Raw genomic sequence first — 17,534 nt, 5'->3', positions numbered from 1 at the left:
TTGCAACATAGGCCCATATTTCGGTCCTTGCTCCTCTTTTTGCTGTTAGAGAGACTTTTGCCTTTTCGATGTTTTCACAAATCTACAACCCTTTTGAATCTTTGTGATTAACCAGAATCTTGAGACAACAGTGTCAGTGGCTAGTTAATAGGTTTGGTTTGCACAGAGGATGTGTATCAAGTTCTCCAACAACAATATGACCACAGCATTCTTCTGAGCTCTGTCTCTCTGTACTGATCTGCGAAGTAGTTGTTTCCCTACATACCGATTATTTCTGTCCATTTGCAGGGCATTTTTTTCTTGCTGACATCTTTCATTTCCACATTGTGTGCATGCTTGTATTAGAAGTTGTGATTTTAAAGCTTTGTTCCCACTTCTTGAGTAATCCTTTCTTTGTTGTTTGAAGTGTTTTTTCCACTAGCTTGTTCAACTAACATCCTTAATGAATTTTTCCCTTGTGATAACTAATTTTATAAGCTCATCAGACAGGACATCTTGTAATGTCCTTTCTATCAGATTAGCATTTGGTGTCTGAAGTATTATAGCATCTACAGCAGTTTGTTCCCAAAAATAATTGTCATAAGATATAAGCTTTGCTGGATTACCTATTTCGTGTGACCATTTTTCAAATGACATAGTTGCATATTTTCCTGAGCAACTATATTTGTCTGTTCACTTAGACCGTCCTTGATCTTTTTTACTGCATCATTAAAATTGTGAGCATAAGTAACTTTTCGTACATGTAAAAAGGTCCTTCATATCATAGCTTCCTTCAGAATCAAGGCTATCTTTTATTTCATCACTTGAAGTGTATGTTGTTCCATAGGCGTTTTGAAATACCAATTGAAAAAACAACTTCACTCCAGGCCTATCAATAAGAAAATAACACCAGAGCAATAAATCACTCCCCCAAGGTTACAATAATTTAAACTGGGAGAGCAATCTGAATAAATAGAATAAACGCATATTTTATCACAGTCTTTTTTATTTATTTTATATTATCTTTTTTATATGTTTTTGTTTTTTTTTACTGTAAATAATAAGAAAGAGAACATTGATTTCCATGTGAGATGAATTAATATTGCTCAGCTAGAAAAACTTTTTTTAGAATTATTAATGGTTTAGCTAGTTTTTCATTTCTCAGAATTGGGCAAGACTTTCCATGGGCGAGAGCAATTGCTCTCCCCCCTATTGATAGGCCTGCACTCATTTACCATAGTCTTGATATTTTTGCAAGATGCCACTAGGATTGGCACCAAAACCTTGAAATGTTTCCAAAATTTAAGGAATTCAGCAATCACTCTTCTTATTTTCTTTTTTTGTTTCTGTGGTCTAGTAATTTGGTTGTTTCTTTCTTGCCAGTAAAACTAGGTATTTTTAGTATGCAACCAATCTGTTTCATTTATATAATCTAAAGATACAAAATAAGATATTGGTACTAGCAGCAAAAGTAACTTTTTCAGGTTGGTCTATTGGAAAAAAAAACAGTTAGAATTTCATATTTTTGTGTATTTTTTACAGGGAAATACCCTAAAATAACCAGCCAGAGGAAAAAGGCTAAAAATTCTTGCATGTATAAAAACTTTTTTTGAAATTTATGCAGCAAAATTTAGTCTTGCCATTTTGAAACTCAATAGCAAGTTATTTTAATATCCGTTGGGTAAAGTGTTTTATTAACATTCAAAAAATCAATCATCACAACAAAGGAGGGCGTTTTGACACGCATATTCCACCTGTTTTTTTTTTTGCATTTATTTTTACATATATTGGACTCTAAATCCACACAAAGATCATAAAATATTTGTGAAAGGAAAATGTTGTAACAAGCATACTTGTTTTACATATGTATTTGTGCTATATGCTAGACAAAAAGAACAATTTTCAGTGTGTCTCATTTTAAATTGACATATTTTTTATTTGTTTTTTGTGATTTTTTTCCAACATCATCGATCAGGCAACAAATTATTTATAGAACAAATAATTAAGTTACTTATGCCCTTTTGGGGGGATAAAAAATATTTTCTTTATATATCACCTCCATTTTTTAAGGTTTTTCTGTAATAACCTTTTTTAATCAATCCAAATTCTTTTGGCCAAAATTTTGCCCCATCATTTGATAGTACCTTCTCTTCCTATCTCAAAACTGCCTTGACCAAAAAAAAAACAATACCTATGTGCCTATTGCAAATATCATTAAAATGCTTGAAAAAAAAAATTTACCTAGCCGATTATTCCATAAAAGTTATTACCTATGAAAATTTTTTAAACGCATGAATGCCACTAAAACCAAATCCCCCTCAATCAAAAGACAGTTTAACTATTATCCCTCCAGGTTTGGTTTATTTATCACACATTTATGAAAGCAAAAGTTTCTTCCTTTAAAGTAATAAATTTATTAAAATCTTTCTAATTCAATTTTTGCACATGTGCAACAGATATTGACAACACGACGACGTTAAAATTGGCAATTACTGAGTGTCTGCACAAGTTAAAAAGGCTGGAAGTCAAGCCAGCAGCATGCACACGGAATATTATTAACTTTTTATGATTTTTGTACATCTTTCATTTTTGTGTTGTGTGCAAAAATTAATGTGTTCACAAAATGTTTCTTTATCCTCTCTCTTATCGGAGAAATGTTGCTTTATTGCCTTGCATTGTTGGAAACCTTCGCTTAAGTCTTTTCGTCCAACTGTCATCCTTTGACAGATCTTGTTTCTATTGTTATTAGAATATTTTAACTCATCAAGCTTTTTCCCTCGCACTGCTTGTCCATGGAATTCTGTGCCATTTACTTGCTTTCCCTTCGAGTATGATCTCCAGGCTGTTAAGTGTAATTTCAATCATCATCTCTATTTGTCTATGTGACTTTCTTTTTTCAACATATAACATCCTGTCTATATTAATGGCTTCAGTCTTGCAGAGAAGAAAAATATCCTAACCCTACACTCACTCAAAAAAACCTGAAATGACATCAGGGAAATAAGATATAAAACAAAGAAAATCAAACCTTGCAGACAGTTTGAATAACTCATATGTATTGATTGCTTTTTGGACAATATATAATATTTTCTAAGCAATAATAAACCATGACCCACAAAAACATAGACAAATGATATCAGTCAGTAATTATTGTATGCTATTTTTAACATGTTTTAATGCTTGTGGAACCCATAAACACATAGCAGCAAGGGAAATCTAACTTTTGAATTTTAAAATCTTTTGCACTCTCAAAGATATTTTAATGCAACAATTAATGGAATTGCTTCCTCGTTTCAATGTTCGACCTAACAACTAATTAAATGTAAACAACTGGTTTTGTGAAAAAAGTTTTAAAAATTACAACAACCGTTTTATTTGAAATGAAGCAAACAGAAAGCTTTATAACTTTCACAGACAAATTGTACTGGTTTTAGAATTAGAATTTGTTTTTACTTCTTGTGCACTTCTTGTGCACTCAAATTTGTTTTTACTTCTTGTGCACTCAAATTTGTTTTTACTTCACTCATCAAAAAATTTCAACTATTAGTATTTTATTTCACTATAATTATTTGCTATTACCCATAAGGTAGTTGTAAATAATTAAATTCTTTTTCAGTGAAATAAAATATTAATAATCTTCACTGCTTCAAACAAGTTTAGTATATTTTGCATTAAGCTTTGATGCTCTATTTTTGTTCTAGTGGCCTTAAGAATTTTTGTATTTTTTTTAATTTATTAAATTTTTTTAATCTTTTTTAGTAAAAAGAAGAATGAGCAGTGTATCCAACAGATCTTCTGCAGCTTCTTATGGTAGCGAGCAAAAATTTAAAGCTTCATTCAAAATAAAAAAGACTTCAGATGGTAGCGCTGTGTTTTTCAAGCAAGATGGTGAACGGTTTCAAACTCAACAAACTCTAAAGTTGCAATCAGCAATTGACTACACTGTTATAATGGAGATCACACCACCCATGGAATTGTTGTAAGTTAAAATACATTACCTAGCAACCTATCCAAAAAAAATTCTTAGTATTAGTTTTCTTTTAATTCAAGTTTTTGTGTTGTTATAAAAGTCATATTTCTGGCTTAAACATATTCAGTCAAAGGTTGTGGGGATACCTGTAACTTTAGAACTTCTATCTTATTTTTAAAGCTACCGGACAAATTTATCACATACTAACATACTAAGTTGCCGGCCACGAGAATAGTAGAAAGCGATCAGAAATTATAAGTCAAAAACTTTAGAGTAGGAGATTTCGGTTCAAAAGCTTTTTGGGGAGTTTATTAATTTTTTCACATTTTCGACTGGTTGCTTACATGAAAGAAAACATGTGAATATTGTTTTGATAAACAAATTGTAAGTTCAGACAGTGTTGACAGCATGAATTTTATGTAATTTTAGATTGGTAAAATTTGCAGGGATTGATTACACATTTGAACTTGTAAATGATCCAGAGAATGATTCAAAATCTGTGTATCAATTCACATGGTCAACTCATGGTATTGAACCAACCCTTAATAGGCATAGAACTGATGTCCCTTGTGTTCTGAAATTTAAAAATTATAAAGAGATAGAATTTAAAGTTCAGGGGAAATTTTATGCAGATGACGATTCCAAACATGTAACATGGGGCCAGGCACTTGCATTTATATCTATCGATTGCACTGCAGGGCGTGGCACGTTTCTTTCTAGTGTAGACAATGTTGCTTTTCATTAGTCCTGCTTTATACTCAAGGGTTTTTCCAGGGGAAAATTATTTTAATAATATAAATATGGCTTTCTGCATGTTGCAAACTTTTATTTTAAATTTAAATTTTGATTATTTTGTATTAAGGCCACATTAAAAGTTATTTTATTGATTTCTTCTTCTTTTAAATTTTTTAATAGAATCCCTCCTAAAACCTCCTAAATAATCCAAAAATTGGACCAAATTTTTGAAATCTTCTGAATTTGATGCTTGTGAAAAAATGGTGCAATCTTACCAAAAGGGGTGTTGGTTTCATATATGGATGGGTAGAAATGAAATTTTGTGTCATCTAAAACTTAAAAAAAAAGACATTTTATACTTTATTTTAGTTATATATCATTTATTTTTAATGTAGCACAAAATACATTATATTTTTTATTATTACTCCTATATGTTATTTAGTTAATCAAAGACTTGGTAACACAGGGAATTTCCCAATCCATAAACATAAGGTCAAAACAAAATTCCCTGACATATCCTTCTAGTTATACTTGTGCAGCCTTTGTTTCAGAAAGATGGATTTAAGTTTAGAAAGCAGATTTAAGCAATTTCTTCTTGTTTTTTTATGTGAAACGTTTTTATAACTGTATGAGATATTATTGTGAGTGCACAAAAAATGATATTTTTTAGTTTCGTTTGTTTATTTTGATATTCTTTTGGTCTAAATAATATGCAGCTTAGCGGGTTTTATTTTTCCTGCTTATACCAGCTAAAGAATTTATTTTTCCAATTTTTTTATTGTAGTATTATATTTTATATTTTGTCAGTTTAGTTTAATTGTTTGTGTATGTTGGTGTTGTTATAATCAAATTTATTTAGCTCAGTGCTGGTCATTTATCCTATCTTTAACTTGTAAGGTTTTTTTAAACAATTATCTCAAGTATGTGAGTCTATTTCAATTATTTTGTTTCACTAAACTTCAGTAGATATCGTGTCTTTATTTTAAAAAATATCTCAGTGACAAGGTCAAATCTAAGTCTTTCAGTGAAATAGTGAAAGAAAGATCTTGTAAATACGAAATGTATAAATTTTATATACAATTATATCAAATTTCAGTGAATTTATTTTTTATATTACTGTTGTGCTTCCAAAATGCAGTCATTAAAGAAGTAATTATGTATTTCAACGTTGATTATACAGCCAAACAGTGGATTTGTAAAATAAAACTCAACAAATCGCTTATGTAACTAGCAGCTATTTTTAAATATGAAAGTTGGCGACTGGATTTACATTAGGTCTGCAGTAAGGGACTGTTTATATAAAGCCAAGCAACTCGGTGATGTGGGTAAAAAATTCTAAACTGTATTCCACTTTTCTATCAAATCTTCAAGTAATTCTACAAAACTCATATCGAACTTACCTGATTTTTTGTGTATCTCTTTATGCTAAAAACTCATATCGAACAGCACGATTTTGTTGTGATAGATGACTCGCTGTCATATAAACAACCCCTGACATGTGTTACCTTATGTGTTGTTACGTGTTATCACAGTTTTGTTTGTCACTGTGAAATGGTTAATTCAGAATAAAAAGAAAAACTGCACACGAAAAAGAAAACATGAAAACTCACAAAATTTTCTTAAGCTTCAAATAATTCTTATGCTTAAAAAAATGACCCAATTTAAGCCTATGGATGCTAGTAAATGTTATGCTTATAAAAAAAACATTTAAATTTAAGGCTGACTCTCTGAAATATCATAAGTGTTCTTAATTTGTCAATATTATACCTATAATATATGTTAAACCAATGGAATAAAATAACTTGTGAGATTGTAATAGAAAGTGTTTAGTAGTTTAATTAAAAATTCTTTATGCTGCTGTCATCTGGTCTTAAAAAAGACGACTGTGAGACTTGTACTTCTACGAAATTGTTCTTATAAAATTTGTGGAAAGAAAGGGAGATTTAAAATAAACGAAACAGAACAATAGAATTGTTCTGTGATTTTGTAACTTTTAGCTGGCATTCATATAGGTTCATTTGTACGTCTTGTTGAATTTCTATGTTTGATATATTGATTGATTTACTGATTTATTGATTGATAGCTCAATGTTTTTTTTCAACATAAAAATAAAAATAAATTAGTGTATATAATATTTTTTCGATTTTTTAGCAGTTAAAAACAACCATGAAAGAACCAACTATAGTTATCTACCAACGAAAAGATGTCGATAAACGTCTCTACAAAATTTTAGAAAATTTTGAAACTCCGGAGATAAAATTGTGGTTATGTCCGGATGAGACTGCTCTCGAGTTCTCCTCCATGCTCACCGTGGCGAAAAAACATTCTAAGACGATTGTTCTGGAAGAATTTGTCCCGCCTATTCATTACAACTGTGTGCTTACCAGCCTCTTGCTAAGCGGACTTAAAAACGTGAAGAGTTTATCGAAAGTGTTTGAAGCTGTTTGCGACACAATCCTTTTGTCGAAGGATTACCAAAGTTACATGTACATAAACCGTCCCTTCTGGGAGGCTATTTTCCGTAAACTGTTTACACTTCCCGATGTGCAATTCTTCGAAGCGATGATGATGTACGCAGCAGTTATTGCTCAGGTCTCTTCACAATCTGAAATAAGCGATAGAGCCCGGGAAGAGCGAGAGAACTTGGTCATTGTAAGTAGCTCGGATTTTAATATGATCTTGCGTTATGTGGAGGCTGAGAAATACGCGGATGTATTTCGTCGCTTACTACAACTACAGGAAAAAAATATATCCTCTCAAAACGGTGCCACCTTTGGACTGGACTACAATCGCGTGATGGAACGCTTCTTTGCGACGGATCTCCACCGTTCTTATTGGCAAAGAGATTCGAGCCATCCTGTTGACGTGATCGCCATTTTGATGTTTACTTTCATCGCTCATCCTGATATCTTAGACGCGTTGGTTAATAAATCAGACGGTGTTAAAGTATTAATGGATGTCTTACGAAGTAAAGCTTGCAAACGCATGCATGTTTTGATTATGTTCAGTTTTGATAATTTAATTGTTAACACTCATATAATGATTCCTCAAATCTTCCGCGGTTTGATGCGGACAATAGACTATTCTTTAATGTTAATATATGCTACGTCGGACAGTGAGCCGTATGCACCGAAAGATAGCTCTCTAAGGAAAATGTCACAAAAGATAGTCATTGATACTTTGAGACATCGAGAGAATGATTCGGTAGGCACGAATCAAAGTTATTTTCAAAAGATCGAAGTTTTGACTGCGGTGGATTTAATCACGCTTGAGCGCCTGCTTTGCAAAGATGACGCGCACACGTCCAAGTTTTGCGTTGTTCTCACCAGTGAAATTGTCGTGAACGGAAGCAAAAGAGATATTGTTGTAGACTCTGAGATACCACGTTGTGCTGCTAAATTTCTATCAAGTTTGGTTGATGCAGACACAAATTCGTCTGACAATGTGTTTGTCATATTGAAGGGTTTAAGTTTATTTTCAAGGTTAGGATTGGAAGATAAAAAAAGACAGGAGAAATTGAGCAAAATAAATGTGGTTGGTGTTGTTGCCAAGTTTCTAACCAATAACAATGAGTTAATAAGAATTGCATGTCGGGAAGCTGTATCTAATCTGACGGAATTTTCCCATGATGCTCGAGTTGAAGTTTTCAAAGTGATCAAGTTTAAAAATGTAGTTACCGAGGCGCATCAGTATTATGTAAAGCGACTGGAAAAGAAACTGACCATGCGTAAGTTTTGTAACATATTGAAGCCTTTGTTCACTATTATTCGGAATGAACTCGATGTGAATTGGTTTCTTGTAGCACAAGACGGCTCTGATAACTCGTACCTCAACATTGATAATGAAACAGCCAACAAAATTATGAGAATATCATCATATTTTATCAACATGCACGATTTAAGGACCTTAGATTTCACTTCGTTATCTGTCTTGATTACCTCGCGACTGTTGGAACTCGATATGATAAACATTGAAAAATTTATCACCGATGACTTTCTCTCGAAAGTTTTAAATCATTTCGCTGATATGAAAGAAGATGAAAAAAGATCGTACAGTTTCGCACAAGTTTATGTTCAAAGGTGTCCTCAACCTGAGAAGGAGTTAAAGTATAATGAAATTGTCTCCTCGAAAGAAGAAGAAGAATCGAAAGAAACGGAAGCAGGGCGTGAAAACAAACAGTTGGGCGTTAAGTGTGCGTGGCCGCCATGTTTGAATTATGGACGAAACAAAGAAACAAAAGAATGCGGTATTGTTTTGAAACCATTGAAGAAGTGTGGGAATTGTTTGATGATAGCGTACTGTGGACGAACATGTCAAAAGTTACATTGGAAAGAACATAAAAGAACTTGCCAAAAAGAGGACTGAGTTCAAGTTGTACAACATCTTTTACTAATATTCGAAGTATTTTAGTCAATATATAGTTTTAAATGCTTTTTTAGGGAAGAAAAACACTGTTTCTTAAAGACCAACAAATTTCTTTGGGTGGGTTTGAAAGTGTTAAGGGAAAAAGTGTCGCCCGTCTCTGCTTTAAACGGTGTGTTTTTTGATTGTCGCGCGATTTTCCTAATTTTTTTATAATTTGTGATAAAAACATAAAGTAATTTAAACCCCCTTGTATTATTAAAATTTTTCAAATTATTGAATATTTGATAAATTATATTTTCAATTTTTGAGCACTAGCATTTAGAACTAGCTTGTAACACATATTTTTTATAAGAACAAATAATGGAAGAACGCGAGGCTTTCATCGATCTGAAATTTAGAACGATCTTTAAACTTTAAATGAGTCTTCAGACAAAAATAACCAAGGAATGGCTGATTTGATCACTTCTTTGTTGGCCCCGAAAAAAAATAAGAACATTTTTTTTAACTTTCAGGTGTTCTTATAAGAAGAGCGTATAGTGTAGGTTCTTATTCTCTGTCACTTGAGTTGAATGTACACTGTATTTGTCTATACAAATACAGTGTACATTTTAACTATATATGCATTTTTTTATTGTAGTTTTTAAACACCTCAGGCAATATATGTTTACGGTGCGCGCAAGCGTGTGCACTCCTTAATCTGCTTTTTTTGATGTCACCAAGATGTTCAGTATCAAAAAACAACCATTAGATTTTATCAAGTTTAAAGATGGTTTTGGTTCAGTTGACTACAAAGTCAGTTCACGGTGCGTTTTAATACTATCTAACTATTAATTAGTTTCATCATCATCATGAAGACAGTTCTTCATATCCTTCTTTTGTATATAAATTTTAAACACGTTGCACACCATAGAAATAAACTCAAATAAGGTCTTTTTCACGATTTTTTTATAACAGAATATGTACTTAAATTTTCGAAAGTAATTTTTTGTAATTAAATGCTTTATATGGCACTTTTTGGATGATCATTTAAATGTAGCTAATGAAGGAGAAATGTACTTGTTATTTGTTTACTCTGTTTTTGTTTTCCCGTCGTACCAAGAGAATAAATAACGAGAAAATGGCTTCCACTTGAGATCGATATGCATATCATTGACAGCCTTATAATAGCAAAAAGTTTGTTTTCAACAGCAATGTTAGGGCCGTAAACAAGCACCCCATTTTTTCTTTCTTTATTTTGTTAGAGAAAGTTTAATAATTTTTAATCGTCCCCAGGGCTTTTATTTCGCTTTCTTATATGCGCGTAAGTTACAAAAAGGGAAAAAAGTCCTCGAAACGAGGTTGATAATTTACCATACGATACCTACCCTTCAATAAACATACTTCGATCTACGCTGAGCCTGTTGTACAAGCGAGTGTTCAATAGGTAGAACGATAAGGTAATGTACTAATTAGTACATTACCAGAAGGTAATGTACTAATTTTTGTGAGTCACAAAAATCGCGTCTGTATTTATTCATTTATTTTATTCAGAGCGCATCATTTTTTGTCAGAAATGGTTTATTTTGTTGTTTATTCACATTGATGTTTATCGTCTATCCAATTCATTTGGTATAGACGTTCGAGGAAGCTCTTAAGTCGTAGTCAATCTCTAAGGACATTCATACGTATTTTTTGTATTTTTTTTATATCGACATTTACTTCTTCTTCTTCTATGCCTTTTCGATTTGTAAAAACAGTGTTTTATTTATCTTAGCCGAGGCAAATGACTTTAAAGTTATTTGCTTCTGTAGACTAATCCCTTTATGTTAAATTGAACAGGGAGACGGGACGTCAGTCCGCCATTTTGTTTACCACTACTTTTTAAAAACAGATTTTACATAAATAACCGATAAATAATCAGCGCAGTGTCATACTTTCTAGGAGTTTTATGATAAGATTTTGCTTCAAATCTTCTTTAGGCACTTGCCATAACAAATACGTACACCCAACATAACAATATCATGTCAATGTTACTAATTTATCAACCTCGTCCCCAGGCCCATTTTTCTCTTTCTAACAATCTCAAAGTTTCAAAAACTCTCGCCATATCGATTTTTTTGTGTCCGGGGAAAAGTAGATGCGAAAGTTTGAGTCGCGAAAATATGCACACCCAAAAAAAGTTATAATGCGAAAATTTGCGATTTTTTTCTGCTTGTAATGAAGCTCGTTGGTACATTTTAGTGACCAATGAATAAAATTAACAGACCAGATTTGAGACACCATGTTTGTTTTAGAGATGAATAAATTTTAATCTTGCATAAGTATGAATGTCCCTCTAATATGAGTAAAATTCCTTGCATATGAATGAATGTTCCTTGGATATGAACCTCATTGAATTTTGCACCATTTGAACAACCATAACCGGTCTTGCAAGCTTGGTCGGCATCTAGATCTCGTGGTAATAACTCGTGATCAGTTATTACCAAACTGGTCCTTTATTTGCCCTGAGTAGTGACTCTTGCGCTGGTGTGTTTTCATTTTCATTTTTTTTTAATGCGCCGCGCGTTTTCGCACAAAAGGGGTCTGGGTATAGTTTGCAGTGGCCTGAGCTCGAATGTTTAATCACACAAGAAATAAATTAATCAACCAAATATCACCACTCCCCACTCCCCCACAAAGAGAAATTTATAGCAGCTTTTGCGCCTGGTGTTTGTGAAGACAACGAAGAAAATGGCGGAGTTTTTTCTACACAAAAGTTCTCCAACGTACTTGCACCCTGAAAATGCAGATGTGATGAGCATTAGCCAGTTTATGGCACAAAATTTAAGACAACCTCCTCCACCAATACCTCCACCTCCAAAGCACACATTTGAAATTTCAGAAGGAGAAAGTGTAGAGATTGAAAAAATTGTTGCAGCGGAGAAGAAGGTATGATTTACTACTCTTGCGCACGTTTTTCGCTCTCCAGCACTTGGTCCAATAATTTGATTACGAGGGAGTACAGTTAGAGAAATCTCCTATTCTAATTAGGCTTTACTCCTTTAATGCAGTAGACCTACTTGATGATATTGTTTCTAATTGCTTCACATAAACAAACAAAAAAACAAAAATTAAAGGATTGTTTTGTATACTGTTAGCTAGTCAACATAACTTTGCAGCTATAGCTACCTCTAGCTGGTCCATCTAGCTAATTACAAACTCTACTTTAAATACATCCCTAGCTAGCTATTTGATAAAAAAAATTTGCACAACTTTTTGATGCAATTGGTAACACAGCTCTGGTAGCTAGAGAAGTTTTCCATGAAACCAACAAATCTTAAAGACATTTGAATAAGTTGAATTTTGGGTGTGTGATTTATTTAGCTAGAGAGCTACTTACTTATCAGTTTATTTGGTAATGTTATTGGTGAGGTTTCCAGGGGGTACCTGGTGTATTTAAAGTTTGCTAGTTAGTTACCACCTCAATTTACTAAAATATTAGAATATGTTTTGACAAACGTTGATTCCCCATTATTCAGACTAAGCAGCCATTATGAAATGGTGTACGCTGTAAGCATTTCTTTCCGTTTCTGTGGTCAAACCTTCATAAATTCAAGAATAGATTTTTCAAGGAATGCTTTTCTTTCTATCTTTAATGTTTTAGATACTGTTTAATCTTTGATATTTTGTTACATTTCAAAGCGTTTTTGCTTTAAGTTTTGTTTAATTAAGATTTTTTCTGTGAAGGTTTGACCCTGAAAAGTCCTTGTTTGTACAACAAAGGAGAGCACAGAAGGAGAGCTACCCATCTGCAAGAATATATACTGGTTCCTTTTTTCATTATTAAGAAATAATCATGAAATTTTAAGCACATACCCAGACGAAAGCTGTGCCAGCACAATATCTGCTTAAGTAGAACGCCTATAGAATGATTCACACTTTTAACATAGCATGTCTCAGTCATCGGGTATTAAACTTTAAAGTAGATGATCTACCACAAGGTTACCGTAGTCAACCAATTCCCTAAAATCAAAAAATATTCATTCAGTGTGATTAGTTTTTTGCGTTGAACTAGGAATAAAGATTTGAGTGAAATGACCAAAAATGATCACAACTTAAATCTCCTTTTTGTATTGAAACTTGGAAAGTATATGCCCTATTACAAAGTTACCAAACCAATTCTCTACTGCTCTTTTCTGCTAAAAAATGCCTTGATTCATACAATTTCCTTACATCTTTTATTTGTGTTTAATTTTAGCACACCTAAAAGCATACCTAAAACACTTGTTGCACATATACTTTATTAGTTGTGGAGGAAGGAGGGGGTGGGTGTGATTCTAGCTATGCAGCATCATGAAGTTTAAATTTTGATTGTACGATTTTCTCAGTTTTTCATTTAGGTTGTCTGAATCTATCCTCAGACCACCAGTACGGATTCAGTTTTAGTAGGTTTACTATTGATGCTCTGTGTCTTGCGTACTGCTGCCACCTCTCGCTGAAGCCTGTTGTCTTTATCTATTTGACCAAATTCCAAAACACATTAGTCAACTTTGTGGTTCTTGATCTCTGCGCCAGTCTTCATCCTCGCTAGCATCAGATATATTTTGCTTTATTGTTTCTCTTCTATAATTACTTCCATGGACACTGCTCAAATTATTTGCATTAACTGGCACCTTCACTTAATCTTTTTTTCGTCTTTTGACTGTTCATGTTCCTATTGTCATAACATTTTTTAGTTATAAGCTTTTTCCCTTGCACTGCTCGTCTGTGGAAATCTTCACCACATTTCTCCCCCTTGAATACGATCTCAAGGCTTAAAGTGTAATGTCAATTGTCATTTTTTTTTTTACTCTGTAATTCTCTTTTTTTCTATTATGGCTCCCTTTTAACTACTAGGCAGGAAACTATATAGAGAAAAAAAAGATTTACAGAGACAAAAAAAGGACGATTGACATTAACTTCAGGAATCAACAATGTAAAAGAAAAAAAGACATTTTTGAATTTCCAATAGTTTCCCTAAAAATATTTTTTGTACCTCACATGTTTTATTAGTATGTAGTAATACATATAAATCTATTATCTCTTAGGATGGACAGTTGTATTACAAAGTAAAATGGGTGAAGTACACTTGGGAAGCTGAAGAGAGCATACAACATCTACCACATTTAATTGATGGTTACTGGAGAGAGCATTTTTATCAAAACATCAACCAAGCTGCCATAGACACAACTGGTATTAGCTTGGTCAGTAATGAGAATGATTATGCACGCAATAAATCAGTTGTTGTTAATCCACATGACAATAGAGAAGTGCAAAAAGTAAGTTCTTCACAATTTGCCTCTCCCAATTAAGTGGTTGTTTCCTGATGTTCTGGAATGCCCATATAATTTCTCTGTACCCATACTACTAGGTTTCCTGTTATACTTCTTTATATTGGGCTATCATTATAATTTGATCATTAATCAATTTTTAAAAAAAATGTAATTGCTAAGAAAGTAGGACAATTTATAAAAAAGTTGATATTTTAGTTTGTGGTTAAATTATATTCTGCTAATTGCACCAAATTTATTTTCAAACCAATTTTTTTTTTTTTTTTTTTTTTGTTAAGATTTCCTTCTTGAAGTAATTAGCAAAAAGGAGGAAAGGGTGTTGTTAGGATTCGATTGTAAAATGTTACAACCACTCAGGATGTAGTATTCTCCTTTGAAAATTATTCTCTTCTTGCACAGTGTGTTGTCTTAATATTTTTAGCACGTTGGTGGAAACATCGTTACAACACCAGCAGAAAACCAAGGTATACTTAAATCTTCTTGGTTTTAAATTTTATTATATACATTATTGTAAATTTTATTTTCCCATTATTTAGTAACCTTTACGATTTTCACAATTTAGATGTCAACAATCCAAATGTCACAACGCCAACAGTTACAGAGGGCAATGACGTCATTCTTGAGTTTACAATGGGACAACAAGGAAAACCAATGGAAACCTTTCAAAACCGTGTTCAGTTAAATGTTGAGAAAAAAGCACGCCGTGCCTATCCATTGGAAAGAAAATACTTGTGCAATGTGTGTAACAAAGCATTCGATCGAAACACATCGTTGACTCGACATATGCTTGTACACACACGTGAAAAGCCATTTAAATGCCAACTGTGTGATAAAGCCTTTAGTCAAAATGCACATTTGAAACGTCACATTTTGATTCATATTGGTCAAAAATCTTACCAGTGCAATAAATGCGGCAAGATGTTTATCGAAAAGGGAGGATTGGCCAGACACGAGGCTACTCATAGCACTGAAAAGCCATGGGTATGCAACCAATGTGGCAAATCTTTTGTCTTAAACGAGTATCTGCAGCGACATTTATTTTTACATACTGGTCAAAAGCCATACCAGTGTAACGAATGTGGACGTCTGTTTGCTGATGGTTCCTCGTGGAGAGCTCACAAACTCACTCATAACAAAGAAAAGAAGTACAAATGTCACATTTGCTCTAAAATGTTGAAATGTAAACGGAACTTTAAAAAGCATGTACAAGCCCATGAAGAGGAAAAAGAGATGAAGCATAACTGTGATGTGTGTGATTTAAGATTTCCAAATAAAAAGCTACTCAAGGATCATCTACGGAAGGCTAGGAAAAACCACAGATGCAAGGTTTGTAACAAACTTTTGCGAACAAGAGATAAATATGTGACTCACATGGCCACCCATGATCCGAATTCCGCCACCTACAACCCTGAAGTAAAAATGGCTGACCCTGAAGAAGACAAAGAGGATGAAAAAGAAGATGGCGAAGATGGAAGTATGAAATCTGATGATGACCAGAAGTCGGACGGAGAAAATCAAGAAAAAGAAGAAGAAGAGGAGGAAGAAGAAGAAGAGGAAGATGATGATGAAAGCAATAATGTGGCACGTGAGGAAGGTGAGGTGCTTTTAGACAAGATTTTAAAATCGAATCCCGATGCAGCCATTAGTCCAGACAATCCTGGTCAAGTGACGTCTCCAACAGACTCGTGTCCGTCAACTTTCACGACCCTAATTTTGAAAGCAGAACATCTTGAAAATGCCTGTTCCTCGACACCGGACACGCCTGATATAAGTATTGAGACACCCACAACTGTGTCCAGTACTACTGAAGCAGCACTTGTAGCTGCCATTAGTGGTTCTACTGGTCTCACATTACCTATTGGTACTGGAAGTGTCGCTCCATCGGTCGACGTTGCTAATTCGCGACAGAACACAATTGCAGCAGCTAATAACGTCATCACAAATATCGTTGTTGCTTCTGCTCAGGCAGCATCCATGGCGTCAGTTCCTATAGAGATGCCGAATACTGACACTTTGAGTGTATCTCAAGAACAAATTTCTGTCGCTGTTGTACCAGGTCATGAAAGCACCATTGGCTTGCCTGTTACGAATGAGGAGCAGTCGATCGCTGTACAAAACGACGCAACTTCCGTTGTCTCTTCTGGCGTAAACATGTTACCGAACACTGCGACAGATGCGGACGTGGCGGAAACAATCATTTTAATAACACAGAATAATGACGTGGATATGCCAGAACAAATGTAATATACCGAGTTAACTGACTTTCTGTTCTTTTCACGAAGCTGCCACTCCTGTAAATTTTAGAACGTAAGTGCTGACAAATGTCGTCATTTGCATGATATGTATTTTGGAATTGATTTAAGCCTTTAAAGTATTTTGACACGCCAAATAAATTTTGTTCATTTGTAGAAATCTTGGGAAATGTGAACACTTGCTTACATTTTCAGTAACAATTACTATTAAGACGAGTTTCACTTTAATACAAATTATATTTATAAAGTTCTATTGTCGTTTATTTCCGCACAACTTCTTTTGTTTGTTCGTTTTTTTGTTTTGCCGACCATTTTAAAATTGAAACTTTTAGTTTTTAACTGAAGAGATCTTTTGTAAATACAAACATGTATTTCTCTGACACTCCTTTGCATAAATTGTAAATTTTCACGTAAAATGTTAATTTACCAACAAAAGTAACGAAGTTGTTAGGTGACGAACATTTTGCCCGACGAATTGTGTATCTGAGTCTCATATACACGACACGCTTTTTTATATAAGAATATGTTGTATAAAATTATCAGGCTGGGATTCAGGTTATAAACAATAGGTCAATTGTTAAGAACAATAGAGAAATAAGGATAAGATTAGCCTGGTTGGAATTTTAATATTCTTATAAAAAGCATGTAGTTGTTTTATGTGTTTTTACTGTCTCCATGGCAAAGGACAACTATTTCGGCCAACAAAGATTTTATCCGATAATTTTCTGTGTCCAAGAGTACGTACATGTGATTGTATAGTTTCTGTAATATATTTTGCTTTCGTATAGTTGACCATAGATGTTATCAAACTGCGATATATACATACTGTAAATAGTTGATATAGTTTTTGGATGAGAAAAAGGTTACTAATTTTATTGACGGGCTTCTTTTTTGACTTTCGTTTACACGTTTATTGCTACCATTTTGGAAGGATTGTGTCTTTTC

At 33.4% G+C, this 17,534-nt stretch overlaps 2 protein-coding genes across 3 annotated transcripts; both read left to right on the top strand.

Annotated features, from left to right (window-relative positions):
* The first annotated feature begins 3,818 nt into the window (after positions 1–3,818).
* On the top strand, positions 3,819–10,119 carry LOC130656543 (uncharacterized). 2 transcript variants are annotated; one of them, XM_057459423.1, is made up of 3 exons: positions 3,819–3,958; positions 6,836–8,411; positions 8,487–10,119. In XM_057459423.1, exons 2-3 carry the CDS (start codon positions 6,851–6,853, stop codon positions 9,047–9,049), a joined length of 2,124 nt encoding a protein of 707 aa, XP_057315406.1. In that variant the 5' UTR covers positions 3,819–3,958; positions 6,836–6,850; the 3' UTR covers positions 9,050–10,119. The 2 variants fall into 2 exon arrangements, with proteins under 2 accessions (XP_057315406.1, XP_057315405.1); XM_057459422.1 differs by having other exon boundaries at positions 6,836–10,119.
* A 1,495-nt stretch (positions 10,120–11,614) lies between these two features.
* On the top strand, positions 11,615–17,468 carry LOC130656545 (zinc finger protein with KRAB and SCAN domains 3-like). Its single transcript, XM_057459425.1, has 4 exons — positions 11,615–11,956; positions 14,095–14,325; positions 14,759–14,801; positions 14,900–17,468. The coding sequence occupies exons 1-4, from the start codon at positions 11,759–11,761 to the stop codon at positions 16,579–16,581; spliced, it is 2,154 nt and encodes a 717-aa protein (XP_057315408.1). The 5' UTR covers positions 11,615–11,758; the 3' UTR covers positions 16,582–17,468.
* The last annotated feature ends 66 nt before the right edge of the window (positions 17,469–17,534 follow it).

Source organism: Hydractinia symbiolongicarpus, chromosome 9, assembly GCF_029227915.1.
Source record: "Hydractinia symbiolongicarpus strain clone_291-10 chromosome 9, HSymV2.1, whole genome shotgun sequence".
Taxonomy (NCBI): domain Eukaryota; kingdom Metazoa; phylum Cnidaria; class Hydrozoa; order Anthoathecata; family Hydractiniidae; genus Hydractinia; species Hydractinia symbiolongicarpus.
Note: the sequence above shows the minus strand (reverse complement) of the source record. Positions and strands in the feature narration are given on the sequence as shown.